This window comes from Geotrypetes seraphini, chromosome 3, assembly GCF_902459505.1.
Source record: "Geotrypetes seraphini chromosome 3, aGeoSer1.1, whole genome shotgun sequence".
In the NCBI taxonomy this organism is placed as follows: Eukaryota; Metazoa; Chordata; class Amphibia; order Gymnophiona; family Dermophiidae; genus Geotrypetes; species Geotrypetes seraphini.
This window is the reverse complement of record NC_047086.1, coordinates 180,473,298-180,495,353: the sequence shown is the minus strand read 5'-3', so window position 1 is coordinate 180,495,353 and position 22,056 is coordinate 180,473,298. Positions and strand designations below refer to the sequence as shown.

Here is a 22,056-nt window from a genome sequence, read left to right as displayed (position 1 = left end):
CCAGCTCTGCCCCTATCCCCTGCGAATACCGAGGGAGAAGTGTATACTTTCAATAGTGAGAGATGGGCAAGCTTTACCGGACTCCAGGTAACCTGCCTGTTTGTAGCAATTGAAAACTCAATATTGAAACATTGCCCTCCACTGGCAGTAATGCAATTGGAGGACTACTGCTCAGCTTAGAGTAGGGGTGTCAAAGTCTCTCCTCGAGGGCCGCAATCCAATCGGGTTTTCAGGATTCCCCCAATGAATATGCATGAGACCTATTAGCATACAATGAAAGCAGTGCATGCAAATAGTTCTCATGCATATTCATTGGGGAAATCCTGAAAACCCGACTGGATTGCGGCCTTCGAGGAGGGACTTTGACAACCCTGGCTTAAAGGGAACAGTGCTGTCCCTGAAGGTATAGCACACAGCTTTAGTAAAAATCCAGACCCCCTAGACCTGCCCCAGGCCCCACCCAGTTATACCCATCCCTGCCCAGAAATTCGGACATCTGGTAACCCTACACTGATGGCTTATTGGCAGAATCTAAGAGTTTATTCTTAGGAACATCTACACATACTTCACATAAAAGTAGGTGCACTCTTTCTATGCACCTACCTCTTACATATATGTGACTGTGCAATTTTATAACAGCTATTTTTCTGAAAGCAAAACAAAAACAGTTTACAAAATGATCCCTGAAAGAAAAATGCCAAAATGTAAAAAGCACTGTGAACTTCCCGGGTACTGAGACCATCCAAACAAAAAGCCTCTTGTTTATACCATTTTTTAGACAGATTGCGCTGGATCCTATTAGAAGCACTGTTTTTAGTGTCACTGGGTCCACCCTTGTGGAATGTGCTCCTTTCCTTCACAATGTGAGAAATTCAAGTCTGATCCTAAAACTCAGCCGTTCCATGATGCATTTGCCTATAAGTGTTTATGTATGGCCTACATTTTCCTCTTTAAGTTTATTGTTATCAGCATGGGCCTGAAGCTCAGGGGATGTCAGAATCTGGGACCCACCGTCTTTTCCTATTTAAGATTGTAACTTTCCCTTTTCCTCTCTAATGTTGCCTCTACTTTCTATTTTAGAATTACTGTTGGCAATTCAGAAGATCTTCCCAGTGGGTGGGGTAACAAATGGTAAATAAACTTGAAACTTGAATGGGAAATAAAGTAACTGCTGTTTTAATACAGGTCTTTCAGAAGAGAAGAAAATAGTGCCAGAGAGGATGGCTCTGGGAAGCTTCATTTTCCACTGCAGCCCAATTTCTTTCCAGCACGACAGCAGGGTCATAGCTGCCAACATCTACCATACAGAGGGTAATTATATAACACATTAGTGGAAATTCCACAACTATTTTTTACTATATGGATTCTTCTGGCCTTTAAAAATGAAAGCACAAATACAGTCTACAACAGGAGTACCTAAAAGGTCAATCACAATCGACCAGTAGATCGTGAAAGCAACGCGAGCCGATCATGTTGTCTTCACGTTCCACCTGCTTCCCAACGCAAAAGCGCCGAGCCGACCAACCTTCCCACCCGACGTCAATTCTGACGTTGTAGAGGAAGTTCCGGGCCACCAGGCAGCGATTGACTGGCCCGGAACTTCCTCTCCAACGTCAGAATTGATGTCGGGAAGAGGACTCCTGGTCGGCCCAACATTTCTGCGTCGGGAAGCAGGGAGAGCTTGGGGCGGTGGTGGTTTGGAGGCCTGTTCCCTGATGGCGGCAGCAGTGGCTTGGGGGAGGGCAGGGAGAAAGAAAGAAAGAAAGGGGGCAGGCAGGGAGACCGAAAGAAAGAAGGAAACAAAGAAAGAAAGAAAGGGGGGAACAGGGAGACAGAAAGAAAGAGAGCATGGAGAGAGAAAGACAGATAGAAAGAAAGAAGGGGGCAAGGAGAAAGAAAGAAAGGGGAGGGGGGCAGGACGGAGGGAATGAGGTCTGGAAGCATACAGTATTCTGAAAAATATTGGATGCACAGTCAGAAGAAGAAAGTGCAACAAGAGACTCATGAAATCACCAGACAACAAAGGTAGGAAAAATGATTTTATTTTCAATTTAGCGATCAAAATGTGTCCATTTTGAGAATTTATATCTGCTGTCTATATTTTGCACTATGGTCCCCTTTTACTAAACCACAATAGTGGGTTTTAGCGCAGGGAGCTTATGAGCTTTGAGAGCAGCACGGGGCATTTAACGCAGCTCCCTGCGCTAAAAAACGTTATTGTGGTTTAGTAAAAAGGGAGGGGGTATATTTGTCTAGTCATCTGCCTTGACCTTTTTGAAAAAACCCCGGAATATAAAAGGTAATTCACATTTTCTCTGCTTACAGTGTGCTTTGTGTTTTTTTTTTAAATTTTATTGTTGGTAGATCATTTTGACTTGGTCATTTTAAAAGTAGCTCGCAAGCCCAAAAAGTGTGGGCACCCCTGGTCTACGTTTTGAAAGTTACCCCCCTCCCCAAGCCATGCACACACTCACACACCTCTAATTTGGTACATAGAATTTATAGGGGGTAAAATACAGGAGAACTTGGGCAAATCTAAAATTAGACACAACTGTAAACCCCACTCCAACCCCAGCCACTCACACATACAGTTTTAGCTGCACCTAGGGAAGGTAATTTCACACCAGCCTCCGAGTAAAGCACCTGTGAGAATGGCTTTGAGAACAACCCTCAAGGTGATTCAGATTTTCTCAGACCACCATCTCATAGTGTGCCAGTCAGCAATGCCAGGGTCAAGAGATACATTTGCAAAAACCACTTGCTAAAAATCAGTGCTACTGGGAGAATGTGGATCATTTCTCTCTACATCACAAGGCAGATGTGGGACTTAGAGCTCCCCTGGGTAACCTGAGCCAAACCAGATTATAATAAATATATAACTCCATAGGAGTCAGAATGGGGGTGGGTGGGCATAAGGGCCATGGCTCCCTCCAAAATTGGTGTGATCATCGTCCGAAGTAGGGGCGGTCCTACTTTCACTTGCAGCCCAAAGGACGTCGCTGGCGGTAGTCAATTGCATACGTTGCTGTGCTGCCAGCACTGGCATCTTTTCACTTCTGAAGCCCACCCTCTCTGATAAAAACATAAGAATAGACTTACTGGATCAGACCAATGGTCCATCTACCCCAGTATCCCGTCAATCCAATCACAAGTATCAAATAGTAGCAACATTCCATGCCACCAATCCATGGCAAGCAGTGACTTCTCCCATGTCTGTCTCAACAGCAGTTTATGGACTTTTCCTCCAGGAACTTGTCCAAACCTTTTTTAAAACCAGCTACATTAACCACTCTTACCACATCTTCTGGCAATGCATTCCAGAGCTTAACTATTCTCTTAGTGAAAACATATTTCCTCCTACTGGTTTTAAAAGTATTACTCTATGACCGAGTGTCCCCCCTACTACTATTACTATTTATCACTTATATAGCGCTGAAAGGCACATGCAGTGCTGTACATTTTGACATTTATAGATGGTCCCTGCTCGGAAGATTCTGTATTTAGTGGAGTCACTTTGGAGAAGCAGCTTTAATATCAGAACAAAGACAGATGCAAAAATCAACACAACCGAGGATTAAAGTAAATATTCAGACATGAACTTCTTTTTCCCAAGGAATAACTCAACAAAATATAAACAACTCTTATTCTCTGCCTTCTCCCACTTTTCTTTAAAAATGTCCCATAACCCCTTGACCTCCTTCCTCCTACCTCTATTCACTCATCCCATCATCCTTTCTGTCTCCAAATAACCCTTTATTCTCCTTGCCCCAAAAATCCCTCATACAAGCCTTCAATTTATTTTCTCTCTCTCTAATAAGTACTCCTAATGTTGGTTTATGCACATCTATTTGTTGCATCATGCATATGGGATGCCTATAGAAGCAGGGGATGGGAGGGGTGATCACAAAATATGAAAACAAATATTGTAGAGATTGTTTGTAACACGTGAATTCTTGGGTGTCTATGGTTTGTACGTTATTATTTGCAGTTTTGTACCATTTTGAGATTTTAATAAAGAGTAAAAAAAATAGCCATCTCTAATGGTGGATCCTTTTCATTCATCAACCTCATCCCCTGAGTGCCTCCCTCCATCTTCAGCATCCTCCAAGCAGCTCAGTGTTGTGGTCCCGACCCCTGCAGTTCTCCACAGATTGTCAGCACAGGACCTAATGGTTCAAGCCTCAAAACTGATCCCCGAGACAGAGGATGCTAGAGTGAAGAGATAGTAGTTCAAGTGCAGGAAAAGCGGTGCTGGGGTGTGGGTGAGGGAAAAGAAAAGATGGAACCTAGGGGGGAATACATACCATAGGGAGTAGAATACAGGGAGAGTGAGGACTGCATAGATCTGGGAACAGGAAAAGGAGCCTTGCTAGCCTGTTGCCTCCTCCTATGGTTAGACCTTCCACTCATAGGTACATTAGTCTATGTCTCTGGATTTCTGCTCCCACAAGGCTTTATGTCTTCAGCAATTGCCCTGCTTTCCCAGCCTAATTACAGATCTGCTAGCCCCCTATGAATGGTCCAGTTGGCCGAATGTGCCCCGCTCTATACCTTTTATTCTATACATTATTATGTATACAAATATAAAGTCAAAGGGTCTGATATTCAGAGGTTAGCTGGGCTGACTCCAGCAGTTAAAGCTGAGCCTGGATATCCAATGCTGGGCTGTTTCCAGTGCATGGCATTGATATTGGTTTATTTCTAGTCACTAACAATTAGCTGGCTAAGCTGATATTCAGAACAGGCTGGCTAACTTTATAGCACTCAAATATAGACCAGCTGTTTAAATGGCCTGATTTGGCCGCTAAACCTAGCCAGCTAGTGCTTTAAATTTTGCAGATAGCCAGCTAGCTGCTAAGCGCTAATATTCAGCGGCCAGCTCGTGCTGAATATTAATGTTCAGCTGGCTTAGTGCTAGTAAAGCTGCCAGAAACCATTCCTGGCTGGTTAAGTAACACTAAATATCAGAAGGTCAGAGTTTATTAGGACAAAATAAACATAGAAACATGACAGCAAATAAAGGCCAAATGGCCCATCCAGTCTGCTCATCCACAGTATCCACTATCTCCTCCTCTCCCTAAGAGAACCTACGTGCCTGTCCCATGCTTTCTTGAATTCAGACAGTCTTTGTCTCTATCCCCTCTACTGGGAGACTATTCCATGCATCTACCACCCTTTCTGTAAAAATGTATTTCCTTAGATTACTTCTGAGCCTATCACCTCTTTGCACTTGGTCCTAGGTATAAGATCAAGGGAGAATGCAATAAAATTTAGTAGCAGGTGCCATGCTGTTTTGAAGGGGCAAGCTGACTCAAACCCTCCTGCAGGCCCGCTTCCTTTTTTTGTCTAATTACACCTCAAAGGATCATGAGATCACATGCAGAAGAGAACATATAGGCGGCCGAGAGTGAGACAAATGATTTCACCTAAACAAAAGATTAGGTTCTTACCATTGCTAATCTTCTTTCTTGTAAATCCATGCTCTATTCCTGGACAAGCGGGTTATGCATTCCATGTCGCGAGACTGCTTGTAGGAAGCCTCATTAACATAATTCTTTTGACCCTCCCTTTTTACCTCAGTACTGCTCACTGGGCTCCAGTTCATGCAAAAGCAGACAGCCATATCTGTAGAGCATACAAACAAAGAGGAGGGGTACAGGGAAACTCCCCGACAAATAAGTCTAATCTGTTCAAAACATGAAATTGCATAACAATAATAATAATAATAATAATTTTATTTCTTATATACCGCTGTACCGTGAGGTTCTAAGTGGTTTACAGTATAAACAGAAGAAATGCAATAAGTAAGATTAATTAAGATGAAGAGAAAGTACTTAGAAGTCCCTGACTGTCCCAAAGGCTCACATTCTTGCTAAAGTACTTGAGAAAAATAAATTAGTTAGGTTATAAACATAGAGTAGAAGAAGGTAGGAAAACAGTTCATAGGAAAATTAATTTCGAATACATTATACATTATATATTGTTCAAGGCGGAATACAAATTATAGGAATTACCAAAAGAATTGCGTAATATAGATAATAACAATCATGAACAATCGAAATAGATTAGCAAACATTAAAAACCTTAAAGAAACTGTGCTATAAGGAAACACAGCCTGCACCAACAAAGGGGGTGCCACTGCTGGGGACTCCCAATTTAAAATACATAACATATTTGGTATGGTACTCTTAGAAAGGTTGTTCAAGAAACCATAAGTCCAGCTTACCAGTACTTATGAAGGCAGATAATCGGCAACTCCCAGGGCGGGTTCCAGGAATGGAGTGTAGATTTACAAGAAAGAAGATTAGCAAAGGTAAGAACCAAATCTTTCGTTCTTGTACAATCCCACTCTATTCCTGAACAAGTGGGATGTAACATAGTAGTCCCGCAGAGTCAGGGCAGGACTGATGAGCCTGCTGCCAAAACAGAGAAACCGAAAGCAACATCCTGCTTAGCCACCACATTGATCTTGTAAAACTTAGTAAAAGTATGCACGGAAGACAAGGTAGCGGCATGGCAAATCTCAAGAGAAATCGCCGACGATTCTGCCTACAAGGAGGAAATGCTTCTAGTAGAATTAGCCCTCACAGAAAGAGGGGGCTTCTTTCTGGCAACAATATAAGCAGATGAAAAGCAATGGTGGCCTTCAAAGCTGGCCTGCCCTTATGGGCAAGACCTACCAAAATGAACAGGTGGTCAGAAACCCAAAACTCATTCGTTACCTCCAAGTACCACAACAAAAGTTTGCGTACATCCAGCGACCTCAGCACTTGATCATGCTTCTTCGAACCCGAGTGAGTTAATGTAGGCAACAAGACCACCTGGTTGATGTGGAAACTACCGTGTTTCCCTGAAAATAAGACAGTGTCTTGTATTCATTTGGGGCCCACAAAAGACACTAGGTCTTATTTTCGGGTAGGGCTTATTTTTTTCATGTACATGATCATCTCTCCCTTCCTCGCCTTCACCCCAATTCTTCCTCTTTCCTTTCCCCCACATGTGCAACATCTTTCCTCCCCTCTTATCCATCCTCTTATGCCTTCCCTCTGCAGCATCTTTCTATCCCTCCATCCCTTCCATCCCCCTGTGCAGCAGAACCCTTGCCCAGCTTCCATCCTTCTCTCTCTCCCATCACTCGTGCAGTAGAAACCTTGAGCAGAAGGCTCCAGCGAGAAGGCTGCGAAGCAGCCTGTGAGTGCTGCTGGCCTGACGCTCCTCTGCCGGAAGGTATTTATGGTCACGGTTGGCAGGGATCGGTTGGGAGGGAAGGATGGTCAACAGAGGTATGGCGGTTCGGCTGAGCGGCAGGGGAAGGGGGAAGCATGGCTGCCTACGACTAGGGCTTATTTTCAGGGGTAGGGCTTATATTAAGACCTACCCCGAAAATCATGCTAGGGCTTATTTTCGGGGTAGGTCTTATTTTCAGGGAAACACAGTAGAGACCACCTTTGAAAGAAAAGAAGGAACAGCGCGTATAAACACACAGGAATCCGTAATTCCAAGAAAGAGATCTCTGCAAGATAAAGCCTCAAGCTCCGAAACCCTGCAGGCTGAAGTTATAGCCACCACAAAAACTGTCTTAACGGTGAGATCTATTAAGGATACCTGCTCCAGAAGCTCATAAAGCAGATGAGCCAATCGGAGAACCGCAGCAGGGGATCTCAGTTCCTCAGTTATTCCTCAGTTAGAATACACATTTTTGTGGATATCTTTTGTTTCATGAGTAAATCAAGGAAAAATTTTGTTGCTTACCTGCAATTACATCATTTTCTTTTCCAGAGATAAATAAAAAAAGAATTTACATCGATATGTGAACATTTCTTAACAAAGAACTGAAAATTTCATGAGATGTCCTAATTTTTTCACATGACTTTATATGGAGTATCTGTTGTAGCCAGAGTTGGGCTCTGGGATGGGTTCTATGAATATCTTGCAACACAATAGTGTCAGGATCATGGCAAAGCTTTGAATAGCAAGCTCTGGCCGGAAAGGAAGCCGACATGGCTGTTTTCAGCCCTGAGGCTGCAGAGTCAAAGAGCCGTTTGAGGACAAAATCAATCCTACATTCCCCATCACTAGGGAGAGAAGTGCGCTTGGTGACCTGTGCCACCAGGGAATCTACTTTCGGGGACACAAAATACTGATTACCATTGGGTAGAGCTTGGACATAGTTTTAGCAACCCACAGGGGACCCTCCGGTGACTCCCAGTGATCCATGAGCATCTGGGCAATGTCTGGATGATCTGGAAAGGATGAGGTCTGCGGCTTTGTGCTACTCATAAGAGATTATTCCGCTGCCACTGACTGTCCAACCTCCAATTTCAACTCTTGGAGGGATTTGGAAATGAGACCAACCAAAACTGAGGGCTTAAAGGATCTCCACACCGTGGGGTCCTTCCCCAGATCTGGAACCTCTCCCAGATCCAGATCTTAGAGATCTGCGAGCGTCGCAACATCCCCTGCAGTAGTAGTGGCTGTCTGCATAAGCAAGGGCATCGTCAGGTCATCCTGGTCATCCGTATCATCAGCTGGCAAATCATCCCTGGACAATTTGAGGAGTCTGGACTTAAGACCCATGTCCCGGGAAGGTGGACCCCCTGAATCCAGCAAGGATGCCAGAGGGAGGTGCAGACAGCACCTTTTTCTTGGCTAGATAGGCCTGGAAAAACATATTAATAAATTCTTGGAGAAACCCCTTGTCCAGGGCAGCAGCCACCTCCTGGGACCTCTGTTTGGCGGTCTTGGAGGACTTTTTCACCTTAGGCGCCAAATCATGGCTATGTTTCACTGGGACTGCAAGCGCACTGTCCTCAGGGGACCAATTTTGACAGGCCCCGGCTGAAGTGAGTGGCAGGACCCCCCTAAAAGGGTCGAGGGAACCAGGATGAAAGACATGTAACCCCCCCTCCTGTTCTGCAGAACACAGCTGCTCGCCAGACAACCATCTACAACAAATAGGGCATGAATCATAAGTATCCTGCCCTAAGGAATCCATCTGAGTGGTTTTCTTGCCAAACCAAAGCTTGTAGAGGTAAAAAAATAACTTTAAATTCAAATCGGGAAAATCTAAGATGGCCACTGCGGGTGCAACTTTCAAAGGAAAATAGCCCAGGGAAAGCACAGGAACCCCCCCAAACATGGTGATCTTAGTATTTTAGGGGTTGGGAGCACTAGGACTAACTCCCATACTGCCCAAAAACTGGTTTTTAAGACCTCCAAAATGGCTGTGACAAGCTGTAAGCCCTGTACTCACTGTGCAATGCTGTGCTGGGAGATGCAGAAAAGGAAGCTGAAACAGCTTACAGGGAGATCCTCTGCCTCAACAAGCATGCAACTGGACTGCTGGCCTTCTGACTGCCCCTCTGGCCCGCCACTAATGGACAACACTGCGGATGCAACCTGGCAGAGGAACGCAGATTTTGGAAACACCTCCATGGAGCCACGCAGCCTGCGTTTGAACCCACTAGCAGACAAACCTGGGGTGAGTCAGCTCCCAAAGGAACATTCCCTGAGTCCCAATCTGAAGATGCAGGCTGTCCAGGAAGTGCACTGCAAGACAGCCAACTCCCTGGAAACAGACTTTAACCTCAAAGTCTGTGATCTCCCACAGCCACAGCTGTCCCCACAAGGAACCTCTGTAGTACGAAGATGCAAAACATATAAAAATACTGAGCAAAGGAAAATTTAAACATGATCAGAAAAGACTAGCTCCTACAGTCTCGCTTGTAGGAAAACAACTGGAGCCCAGTGGGCAGTGCTGAGGTAAGAGGGGAGGGTCAAAAGAATCTTGTTAATGAGGCTTCCTACAAGCAGTCTTGCAACATGGGATGCATAACCCACTTGTCCAGGAATAGAGCAGGATTGTACAAGAAAAGCTAGGAAATAAGGGAGGGGGAATCAGACACAGAGCTCATGAAGCTGATTTTCACAATGCTAAAACATTTTAAGCAGTAACTTGAGCCCTTGTAGTAATACAAAGAAATCTCACCCTTTGCTGTGTTCCTTTGGAAGTTATCCAAGAACTCTTCCAACAGCTGAGACTGGTTAGGAGGGGGTACAGGAGTCTTCTGGTCTTTGAGAACATCACCATCAGACCATGGGAACTGCTGGGCATCCAAATCTACTGTCCGCAAAGTGAGCACCACACTTCTCTCTGAAAATAACAGCTCCATCCGCCTGAGATTAAGATCAGACACAGGTTCCCCATTTATAGCCAGGACCTCCTTTCCCACCTTCAAACCTGAAACATAAAAAAGAAAAAAGAAGCAGCATAACAAATAATGAATTGGATACTGCTAATGCTTGAGAGGATAATGAACATAATGGCATTAGATCTGTAAACAGCAGCAGTCCTGTTCCCTGGTCTTCACGGACCCCATACAGGTCTGACTATGCAGTAAGGGCCAGTATTCAAAGGGATTAACTGCCCACTTAAACCCCACTGAGCTGTCAAGCCACTAATATTCCCTAACACTTAAATGGATAGTGCCGCTGAATATCTCTTTTAAACATAAAAAGGGAGGGGACAAAATTATCCACATAAGAGGCAACTCTAGGGTTACCATATGTTTGTTCCCTCTCTCAAAATTATCAATACAAGGCGACAATTCATTTTTTCCGTTACAGCACCTCAAACCTGGAATACTCTTCCTATTTGTTTGAGAGAAGAACATAATTTGGAAAAATTTTAAAGTTAATTGAAGAGTTTTCTTTTCAAAGACGCATTCAAAAATTAGTTATTTTAGTCAATTTTAATTCGACTCTATCATTTTATTGAAGCTTTTTAACGTTACCCTCACTATGTTATTTTTCCTTAAATGTCTTGCTTTCTATCAAATAATTTGTAGTTCTACTCCTTTTTCCTTCTGTGTTTAGTATTGTCGAGTTTGTTAATTACCCTGCAAGACTCTGTTTTTGTAATGCACTGTTTTGTCTCCCCAACACTGTATTTTAATATGTACATCGCTTAGAATTAAAATTAAGCGATTAATCAAATTTATTATTAAACTTGAAACTTGGATTTACCCAGACATTTCCTCTTTTTAAAGGACTGTCCGGTTATCCGGACGGTTTTCTAAAACCCAGCAGTTTGTCTGTGTTTTGGACTCTGATTTCAGCCAAAAAAAATTTTTTTTTTAACCTTCAGGCGGACAGTGGGGTCACCCCCAGGTAGGAGATGCATCAATCGCGGTCCCACCGCGAGTACTAGTAGTCCAGAGGCAAGAGTTTCTGTTCTAAGCCACTGGAAGCTTGTATGGTGCTGGCTGGAAGTGCAAAGAAAGGCCAGCTTTGCCTGTACTCGGGACCACGTCTGGAGGGTATCTACGCATTCGCACATGCTCAGAAGCTCTCCAGACTTGGCCTTGAGCTCAGGCAGAGCCAGGGCCTTTCTTGCCACTTCCAGCCAGCACCAAACAACAGGAGTTCCTAACCCTGGACCATCAGTACCCATGGCGGGACCACGATTGACATGGCTCCCACCTGAGGGTGACCGCCTGCCACCAGAGAGGTGTCATCCCATGGGGGGAGGGAAGGAAAGCAGATGAGGTCTGGGTGGGGCTGGGACAGAACAGGGCAGGGCCACACGTCCTCCTTTTTATTTAAGAAATATGGTAACCCTAAAGGTAAGTAACCCAGAGACAAAAAGATGGGATAAATAGCAGTCTTAGTCCAGATGAGCTTTGTTATCCAAAATCTTAATTGCAGCTGTCAATAAATGCACAGAATCAACAGAAGTAGAGAGCATTGATGTCTAATGGCAATTTGCTACATGTTTCTTCACTTGTTTTTCAGGGTTCTGATTTCACAGAAGGCTGGACTCCTGAGAACATAAGAACTGCTATCTCCAGATCAGACCTTCGGTCCATCAAGTCCGGCGATCCGCACACGCAGAGGCCCAGCCAGTCAGGTACACCTGCCGTAATTTTAGTCACCCATATCCCCTTATGCCTCTCGTAAGGAGATGTGCATCTAGTTTGCTTTTAAATCCTAGAACGGTGGATTCCGCAATAACCTCCTCTGGGAGAGCATTCCAGGTGTCCACCATTCGTTGCATGAAGCAGAACTTCCTGATATTTGTCCTGGATTTTCCCCCCTTAGCTTCAGTCCATGTCCTCTTGTCCATGTCACATTGGACATTGTAAATAATTTTTTTTCCTGCTCTATTTTGTCAATTCCTTTCAGTATTTTGAAAATCTCGATCATATCCCCTTGCAGTCTCCTTTTCTCAAGAGAGAACAATCCCAGTCTCTTAAGTCGTTCCTCGTATTCCAAGTTCTCCTTACCTTTTATTAGCTTCATTGCTCGTCTCTGCACCCTCTCCAGCAGTTTTATATCCTTCTTTAGGTTGGGAGATCAATGTTGGACACAGTATTCCAAGTGTGGTCTGACCATTGTCCTATAAAGCGGCATTATAACTTTCTCCGATCTACTCGTGATTCCTTTCTTTATCATGCCTAACATTCAGTATACCCAGGTCCTTTTCTTATTCACTCTCACCCAGAGTTGCACCTGACATTCTATACTCGTGTTCTTTGTTCTTTCTGCCTAAATGCATTACTTTGCACTTTTCCACATTAAACTTCATCTGCCATTTATCTGCCCAATTTTCCAAATGGCTCGTCGCTCTGGAGTTCCTCACTGTCCTTCTGTGATTTGATTCCCCGGCATAGCTTTGTGTCGTCTGCAAACTTGATGATCTCACTGGATGTTCCTTCTTCTAGGTCATTGATGAAAATATTAAATAAGATGGGCCCAAGTACCGAGCCCTAGGGCACACCGCTAGTCACTTTCTCCCAATCTGAGAACTTCCCATTTATGCCCACTCTCTGCTTTCTGTTCTCCAGCCATTTGCCTATCCATCTTAGTATATCTCCCTCTATTCCATGGCTTTGTAGTTTCCTGAGAAGTCTTTCATGTGGAACCTTGTCGAACGCTTTCTGGAAGTCCAGGTATATTATGTCCACTGGTTCTCCACTATCAATTTGTTTGTTCATGGTCTCAAAAAATTGAAGTAAATTCGTCAAACATGATTTCCCTTTCCTGAAGCCATGTTGACTGGCTCTCATGAGCTCGTGTGTATCCAAGTGCCAGACTATGCTATCTTTAATCAGTGCTTCAACCATCTTTCCAGGGACAGTGTTGGGTCCTTTATACATCAATGGTCTCTACTTCTGTTAATTTTGTTCAAATACAGCTGCAATCAAAGATTTTGGCTAATAAAGGTCATTTGAACTAAGACTACTATTTATCCCACCTTGTTTATCTCTGTTAAACACCAGCCATTGTCTGATAAGGTTAGAGGTGGTCTGGGAGAGGAGTTTAGGCAGCACCATAACTTAGCTAGTGGTGTAGCAAAGGGGGGGAGGGTGGCAGACTGCCCCGGGTGCTATCTTGGCAGGGGCGCCGGTAGCTCTCCTCCTCTCCACCCACCCACCTCTTCAAAATCTTCAGCGGCAGCAAACAGCATTTCCTAGCTTATGCCTGCCTCAGCTCTCCTTCTGATGTCATTTCCTGTTCACGAGATCAAAAAGTGATGTCAAATGTAAAGCTGAGGACAACATGAACAGCAGCTAGAAGATGCTGCTCACTGCTGCCAAAGATTTTGAAGAGGTATGTGGGGTGGGGGAAAGAGTGAGAGGGCACATGGTATGGCGATGCCGGACGCCACCAACCCAAATGCCTCCTTCACTCACTATGTCACTGTGCTTAGTGAAAATATTCAATCCACTAACTAGCTAAGTAAGTACATAAAGTTAGGACAGCACATTGCAGTCCTAACTTTATGCACTAAACTAACTGGACACCAATCTGAATATCAGCCAGCAAACAAATCCAGATATTCAATACCAGGAGAAGCACATGCTCCAGCATTTGATATCCAAGATTAGTTCATCCCACAGCAGTGAGTGGCTTACAAACCACTTACTGACAGGGGTTGAATTTCAGACCCTAACTAGATTGCAATTTCCTTAATTTTCTTCCATGAAAATAGCATCTGCATGATGGCTGAGATAATGTGGGGTAAGGAGGGTTGGGAAATGAGACACTGAAGGAATTTCAGAAGTATGAGAGGATGGAAGGGAAATATTGAGAGGACATGGGGCAGGTGCGAAATCACTCATTATCATTGTGCTATATAGTTTGTTAGCCTCTCTAATTTCAGAAAACATTTCAGCATATGTCTGTTCATCCTGGCCAGGTGAAGGTAGTACATGCCTAATTTTATCCTTTCCTTCTGCCTCAGTTCACCTCTGGACCACTAGGGTGAAAAAGGTAGGCTGTGAATGGGCCTGCAGGCAGGAGGGAGGCAGGGTGGAGCAAAGCCAGTCAAGACAGGATGCAGGAGGGACCACTCCTGTTCTTGCTCATGGCTAGACCACTATAACTTAAGACAGGCCCATAGGAGGCCTGCAATAATAATAATAATAATAGCTTTATTTATATCCTGTCATACCTTTCAGTTCAAGATGGAACAAGACAGGCTGCGGGAATGCAGCGAAGTTACATCAAGAGCATGAAGTAGGAGTAAACAAATAGGCATGTAACATCATTATATATATCAGAAGGCAGGAGCATGCAAGTAGATGTAGAGGAAATCGTTTGAGGAAGTTTAAATGAATTTATCAAATAAATGGGTTTTCAGTGATCTTCTGAATGACTGGTATGACAATGAGTAAAGGAGTAAGACACTTAGAGTAATGGCTGTGGCTACTAGGCTGTGGTTGCCAGGCTGATGTTGAGGCTGCCAGGCTGGGATGGGCCATGACAAGACACATCAGGAAAGGTAAGATTGTTTGAGGGGGAGGGGGGAGAAAGAGCATTATTGTGCTTGGATATAAACCCTCAGTTTATTTTCAAGTCAACCTTTTTTCCTCTTTGTTGGGGGGGAAAAAGGTTACCTCAGTTTATATTCAAGTATATATGGTAATACAGGTTCACACGGAACCAGAGACATTTTGGATTTTAGAATTTTTCAGTTTTTGGAATGATGTGTCACCAGTGGCCGTAGCATTTCATATTCATCGCCTGTTGCTTCTCTCTGCCACCTTCTGCCTTGCTGACATCACTTCCTATTTCCTTTCTGGCTTGACACAACAGAGAGAAGTGTGCGTGGCCACAGCAGACAACAAATATGAATCACTGTGGCCACCAGCAACCTCTCAGAGGTATACCAGTGTAAGGTAAGATGAAAAATTTGAACTGCTATCAGCATAGAGTGAAGTCTTTAAAGTGACTTTGGAGACAAATTTCACTTTCGATGATAAAAGTAAGCTTTTTTGTACAAATTAGTAATGCAACAATGTTACATAAATATTTGAGGTTTTTTGAGCTGTTTGAATAGCGTTTTTAATGAAGGTATAGGCGCCTAGAAAATTGGCGCCGGTTTGAGAATCCAAGCTTAGGAGTCTACAATGTAGACGCCACTTATGTCCCCCACAGTCCCCCTGAAATGGCTTGGGGTAATGCTGGGGTAGAGAGTGACTGGAGCCATGGCAGTCCTGGAACTTATCTGGATTGTGGCAATATTCAGTCTGCAATGCAGGTAAGTTATGGTGCTGACTGCCTTAACCGGACATCCAGAACTGGTCATTATCCTCTTTGTTCTATAACAGGGTGCCTATATTTAAGCGCCATCTGCATGCTTAAATTTATAGAATACTAGCCTTATACATGGAGTAATTAACAGGCCACTCAGCGGTATTCTATAAAGTACATACATAAATGCCATTTAGAATATTGTGTACAATTCTGGAGACCGCACCTTCAAAAAGAGGAAGGCTACTAAAATGGTGCATGTTCTTTATCATAAGGTGTATAGGGACAGACTTAAAGATCTCAATGGGGAGGAGGCTGTTGAATACATTTTTCTTTTCAGACCCTGCGATAATTCTACCTTATTTCTTAAACGACTGCCTCTTTTCATCTCTAATAACCGATTTTTTTTATATGTGACGCACTGCTGCATCCTACCTCATTAGTTCCTATCAAGCTGACTCATAGAAGCATTTGAAAGTTTATTTAGATGAGGTCTTGAGTCATTTCAGGTGTGAGCAAACCTGACAACATACCATTAGCATGCTTCATGTGCTCAGTTTCAGATGCTGATGTTGTCAGCAGAGCAACTCTGCACATCTGAGATCCACAGGGCCTTTCCCCAATAACTTTCAAACTCTGGAAATTATTAGTTTTCAGATAAATATGAGGAAAAATTGAAAAGTTTCCGGCCTAATCAAGAAAATAACATTTTGGGGGGGGAGAAATGAAATTTATTTTTCAACATAGGCTCCTTTTAACTCAATACATTTGCTCCAATGTTTTTCCAGACCTTTCCTGCCCTCAATGAACTATGAAAACGTTTACACTGGAAAAATAACTATTTACAACATCTATGACCATAGAATCCAAAGAAAATTTCTTCCCAGGCACCATGTTTTCAGGTTATTGCATATATTTAAAGGTGTTTCTTGGTTTTTGCAAACATCAGGTACCAATTAGGATCATAAATCCAAGGGAGCCTTATGTGCTGGGAGGTGAGAGACTGATATGCACGGACGGGGAGAGGGACCTTGGGGTGATAGTGTCTGAGGATTTGAACGTAATGAAATAGTGTGAAAAGGTGGTGGCTGTAGCCAAAAAGATGCTAGGCAGTACAGTTCTCATAGTAACATAGTAGATGATGGCAGATAAAGACTCGAATGGTCCATCCAGTCTGACCAACCTGATTCAATTTAAATTTTTTAAATTTAAATTTTTTCTTATTAGCTATTTCCAAAGCTCTACCCGGTAATGTGCTTGGGTTCCAACAGCCGAAGTCTCCGTCAAATCTCATTCCAGCATGTACACCCTCCCAGCCATTGAAGCCCTCCCCAGCCCATCTTCAACCAAAAGGCCATATACAGACACATACCATGCAAGTCTGCCAAGTACTGGCCTTAGTTCAATATTTACTATTATTTTCTGATTCTAGATCCTCTGTGTTCACCCATGCTTCTTTGAACTCCATCACCATTTTCCTCTCCACCACCTCTCTTGGGAGTACATTACAGGCATCCACCACCCTCTCCGTAAAGTAGAATTTCCTAACATTGCTCTTGAATCTACCACCCCTCAACCTCAAATTATGTCCTCTGGTTTTACCATTTTCCTTTCTCTGGAAAATATTTTGGTCTACGTTAATCCCTTCAAGTATTTGAACGTCTGAATCATATCTCCCTTGTCCCTCCTTTCCTCTAGGGTATACATATTCAGGGCTTCCAGTCCTCCTCATACATCTTCTGGCACAAACCTCCTATCATTTTCGTCGCCCTCCTCTGGACCACTTCAAGTCTTCTTACGTCCTTCGCCAGATACAGTCTCCAAAACTGAACACAATACTCCAAGTAGGGTCTCACCAATTACCTGTACAGGGGCATCAACTCTGCATTTCTTTACATTGAATTTTAGTTGCCAGACATTAGACCATTCCTCTAACTTTTGCAGATCCTTTTAAAAAAATTTCCACTCCATCTTTGGTGTATACTCTGTTACAAATCTTGGTATCATCCGCAAAAAGGCAAACTTTTCCTTCTAACCTTTCAGCAATGTCACTCACAAACATATTGAACAGGATCGGCCGAAGCACCGAACCCTGAAGGACTCCACTACTCACCTTTCCTTCCTCCGAGTGACTTCCATTAACCACCACTCTCTGGCATCTGTCCGACAGCCAGTTTCTAACCCAGTTCAACACTTTGGGTCCTAACTTTAGCCCTTCAACTTAGTTCAAGAGCCTCCTATGAGGAACCGTATCAAAGGCTTTGCTGAAATCTAAGTAAATTATATCTACCTCTCCGGTCACCCAATCAAAAAATTCAATCAGGTTCGTTTGACAAGATTTACCTTTAGTAAAGCCTTGTTGCCTCAGATCCTGTAACCCATTAGATTCTAGGCAGTTCACTATCCTTTCTTTCAACAACACTTCCATTATTTTTCCAACAACCGAAGTGAGGCTTACTGGCCTGTAGTTTCATGCTTCATCCCTGTGACCACTTTTGTGAATAGGGACCACATCCGTTCTCCTCCAATCCCCAGAAACTTCTCCCGTCTCCAGAGATTTGGTGAACAAGTCTTTAATAGGACCCGCTATAATCTCTCTGAGATCCTTCAGTATCCTGGGATGGATCCCGTCCGGTCCCACTGCTTTATCCACCTTCAGTGTTTCAAGTTGCTCATAAACACTTTCTTCCGTGAACAGCGCAGAATCTACTCCATTTTCTTGCATTACTTTGCCTGACAATCTTGGCCCTTCTCCAGGATGTTCTTCCGTGAACACAGAACAGAAGTATTTGTTTAGCACGTTTGCTTTTTCACTCTCCACCTATTGGTTCCCAGCATCTTTTAGTTTAGCAATTCCATTTTTCACCTACCTCCTTTTACTAATATATCTGAAAAAATTTTTGTCTACCTTTTTTACATTTTTAGCCATTTGTTCTTCCGCCTGTGCTTTCCCTCCATATTTATGGTTTTGGGATTTGTGAATTTGGTTATTCGCGAGTCTCCAAACAAGCAGCTTCCTTCCTGTCTTCACAGATTACCTTTGAAGCCCTGGTGGTATAGCGGTGAAGCGGGGCAGGAGCGATTTTCCTATGCTCCTGCCACGTGCAGACCTGAAATCAAAATTGTCTGCCACAAGTTCTTCGATGTGCTGTGGGAACTTGAGTCAGCCATTTTTGATAGCGGAACTGCACGGGGCAGGAGCATAATACCATAGCTTGTAGACATGATTTCTGAGGATTGTTTGTATGTTTATTTTTGTTTTAAAATTATGTATGTAAAAATGATGTAAACTGTTTATGTAGACCTCCCAGGAAAGGGACTTGGGAGTTCTGATCGACAAGTCGATGAAGCCGTCCATACAATGTGCGGCAGCAGCAAAAAGGGCAAACAGAATGCTAGGAATGATAAAGAAGGGGATCATGAACAGATCAGAGAAGGTTATCATGCCACTGTACCGGGCCATGGTACGCCCTCACCTGGAGTACTGCGTCCATCACTGGTCGCCGTACCTGAAGAAGGTCACGGTACTACTCGAAAGGGTCCAGAGAAGAGCGACTAAGATGGTTAAGGGGCTGGAGGAGCTGCCGTTCAGCGAAAGATTAGAGAAACTGGGCCTCTTCTCTCTCGAACAGAGGAGATTGAGAGGGGACATGATCGAAACATTCAAGGTACTGAAGGGGATAGATTTAGTAGATAAGGACAGGTTGTTCACCCTCTCCAAGGGCACTCTCTAAAGTTGAAAGGGGATAGATTCCGTACAAACGTAGGGAAGTTCTTCTTCACCCAGAGAGTGGTAGAAAGCTGGAACGCCCTTCCAGAAGCTGTTATAGGGGAAAACACCCTCCAAGGATTCAAGACAAAGTTAGATAAGTTTCTGTTGAACAAGAACGTGCGCTGGTAGGGCTAGTCTCAGTTAGGGTGCTGGCTTTAGACCAGAGGGCCGCAGCGTGAGCGGACTGCTGGGCATGATGGACCACTGGTCTGACTCAGCAGTGGCAATTCTTATGTTCTTATGTTTAGTTTTAAACAGTATAGAAATTTTTAAAATAAATAAACTATAGGGCAGACTGGATGGACCATTCAGGTCTTAATCTGCTGTCATTTACTATGTTACTAATTCTCAAATAGAATTATGAGGATGGGAGTAAAACATATACTTCCTTCTTCCTCCATTCCTAAGCTTCCAGACATCTATCATATTTAGCTGCAGGATAGATCTTTTTAAGGTGTGCCTTTGCTTATGCATAGTCCCTTCCACAATTTGTGGAGTTATCCACCCTTGGATTTACTGTTAAGTTAAAATTCAACCCCCCCCCCCCACCCCCACCAACATACACACTATCATGAAGTACACCAAGAAACATCACTCTTTTCCACCTATGTAGGCTCTCCAACTTAACTTGGACTGCTATAGATATTTTGCCTCAGATTCTATAAATGGTGTCTTAAGTTAGATGCCTAAATTGGTGTGCCTAACTTAATTTTCTTAATTGGCTTAATCTGCACTGTTAATTGAAACAATTTAAAAACCATTAAAAAATTAGTTAGCTGATAGTCGCCTAACTTGGTGGGTATCTACTCCGAGGCACCTACTATCAAGTAGGTGTGGATAGGGGCAGATTTGGGGCATGGTTTGACTTAGACATCAGTAGGCACCTAACTTAGGCACACTCAGGCCAAGAAAACCCTGGCCTAAATGGGAACGCACCTAAGGTTTCAACACCTATAGGTGTCTTAGACTGTCTAGGTGCTGCTAGGTGCAATTCAATAAATGGCACCTAGTGGATGATTGATAATTGTGCTATACAGCACCTAGAAATAGAATCAGAGCCTTTGTGAATAAAGTCAGTGCATAGTATTGGAAGTGGTGTTTCCCTATGACAAATCTGAGATACCTCCAGTGACCGGGATTTAAAAAATAATAATAAATAAAATTAAATAAATAGGGATTCCTTTTATTCCCTAGCCTTATGTTTTATCCTTTTGCCTTTTCCCACACCCTAGATTTTATTGTAATTAACCTCTCATTCTCTCCTCATGTTCTTATTTGATGTTTCATGATTTTGTCCTTGTACTGATATTAGTTTGTTCCCTAATCCCTCTTTTCTTATATGACTTTGTAAACCACTTAGATTTTAACCCTGGTTTTATATTTGAACTTATGTATGTGACTCCTTGAAAACCAAAGTATATAGCCACAGTGGCGTAGTGAGGGTGAGAGGCGCCCGGGGTACTGATGCCCCTCTCCCGCCCTCGTCTCCACCCTCCCACTCATTCCCTGTTCCAACTTGCCGTGCATCCCCCTTCCCTTCCTCCCTACCTCTAGTTGAAGTTGTTGCTTGTGGTAGTCAATAACGTGCTCCTCGTGACCCCGTTGGCTCCATCTGATGCCACTTCTTATGCACGGCACCCGGAAGTGACATCAGCAGGAGAGCCGATGGGGCCGCAAAGAGCAAGTTGTTGACCACCTTGAACAACTTCAACTAGAGGAATGGGGGAAGGGAAGGGGGGTGTGCCTGTGGAGGGAAGGAATGGGAAGTAGTGGGGGCGGAGAGGAGGAGGGGTGTTGGCACCCCCACCAACATATCGCCCGGGGCGGACCGCGCCCCTCTGACATCAGAAAGAAGGCTTCCAGGTCAGCCGTGGGCCACAATAAAGGAGCCTCTGCCCGCGTTTTTGTGAAGAAAAACAAGTGTGGCTGGAAGGAGGAGGAGTGAGCTGGCCAAAAGAAGGTAAACACCCGGGGGAGGGAAGCACCAACTTGGGACACAGAATGGGGGGAGGGAGAGAGAGCGGTGCAATGGGACACAGGATGGAGGGAGAGGGGCACATTGTGATATGGAAGGGAGGGAACACAAACTTTGGACAAAGGATGGAAGGAAGGAGGGAGGGAGGGTAGCAAGAATTTGGGACACAGAATGGAGGAAGGGAGGGAGAGGAAGGGAGGGGCGCATTAGAACATGGGAAGGAGGGAGGGAGAGGGGCACATTAGAACACTGAAGGTGGAGCCAGGACGAGTCCGACGCTCATAATCCAGGGACTGCCTGTATATCAATACAAATTTGCTATTAATACAAACCTTCCCTGTGGGCTAGTCCATTGACAAGGACATCGCTGACAAATATATGGTTGAGCTGCTGCTGGTCATTCACTTGTGCTCTGACAGCAAATCCTGTACAGAAAGATAAAAGACTTTGTGATTACAAAGAATAAGAACAAATCCTTGAGGGCTCTGGTATACCACAGTAGAACAACAATGCAAACTATTTAGCCCTTCTGAAAAGGGGCTCACCCTGCTGCAGAGGAGACTTTGCATATACTGTCTCTAAGCACACCAGTAAGACCCCAAAAAACATTCATTCAAATGTAGGCAAAGATCTGATAACAACCAGAGGGCAAAAGAGAGAGCTGCAAAGCAGTGGCATAGCTGGGACCAGAGTTGGGCAGTAATATACGACTGGTAATATTACTTTTACAAGTAATAAATTGGTTTTCCCCAGCTACAAAACTTGTATTGTG

The 22,056-nt window shown here is 43.8% G+C and overlaps 1 protein-coding gene across 1 annotated transcript in view; it reads right to left on the bottom strand.

Moving 5' to 3' along the window:
• The window catches only part of TIAM2 (TIAM Rac1 associated GEF 2), a 296,813-nt gene that overhangs the window by 152,639 nt on the left and 122,118 nt on the right, over positions 1–22,056 (bottom strand). The window contains exons 12-13 of the mRNA XM_033937889.1: positions 21,617–21,709; positions 9,989–10,240 (exon numbers count right to left, since the gene is read on the bottom strand). Of these exons, the coding sequence (XP_033793780.1) occupies positions 9,989–10,240; positions 21,617–21,709 (345 nt within the window). The remainder of the gene's footprint in view (positions 1–9,988; positions 10,241–21,616; positions 21,710–22,056) is intronic.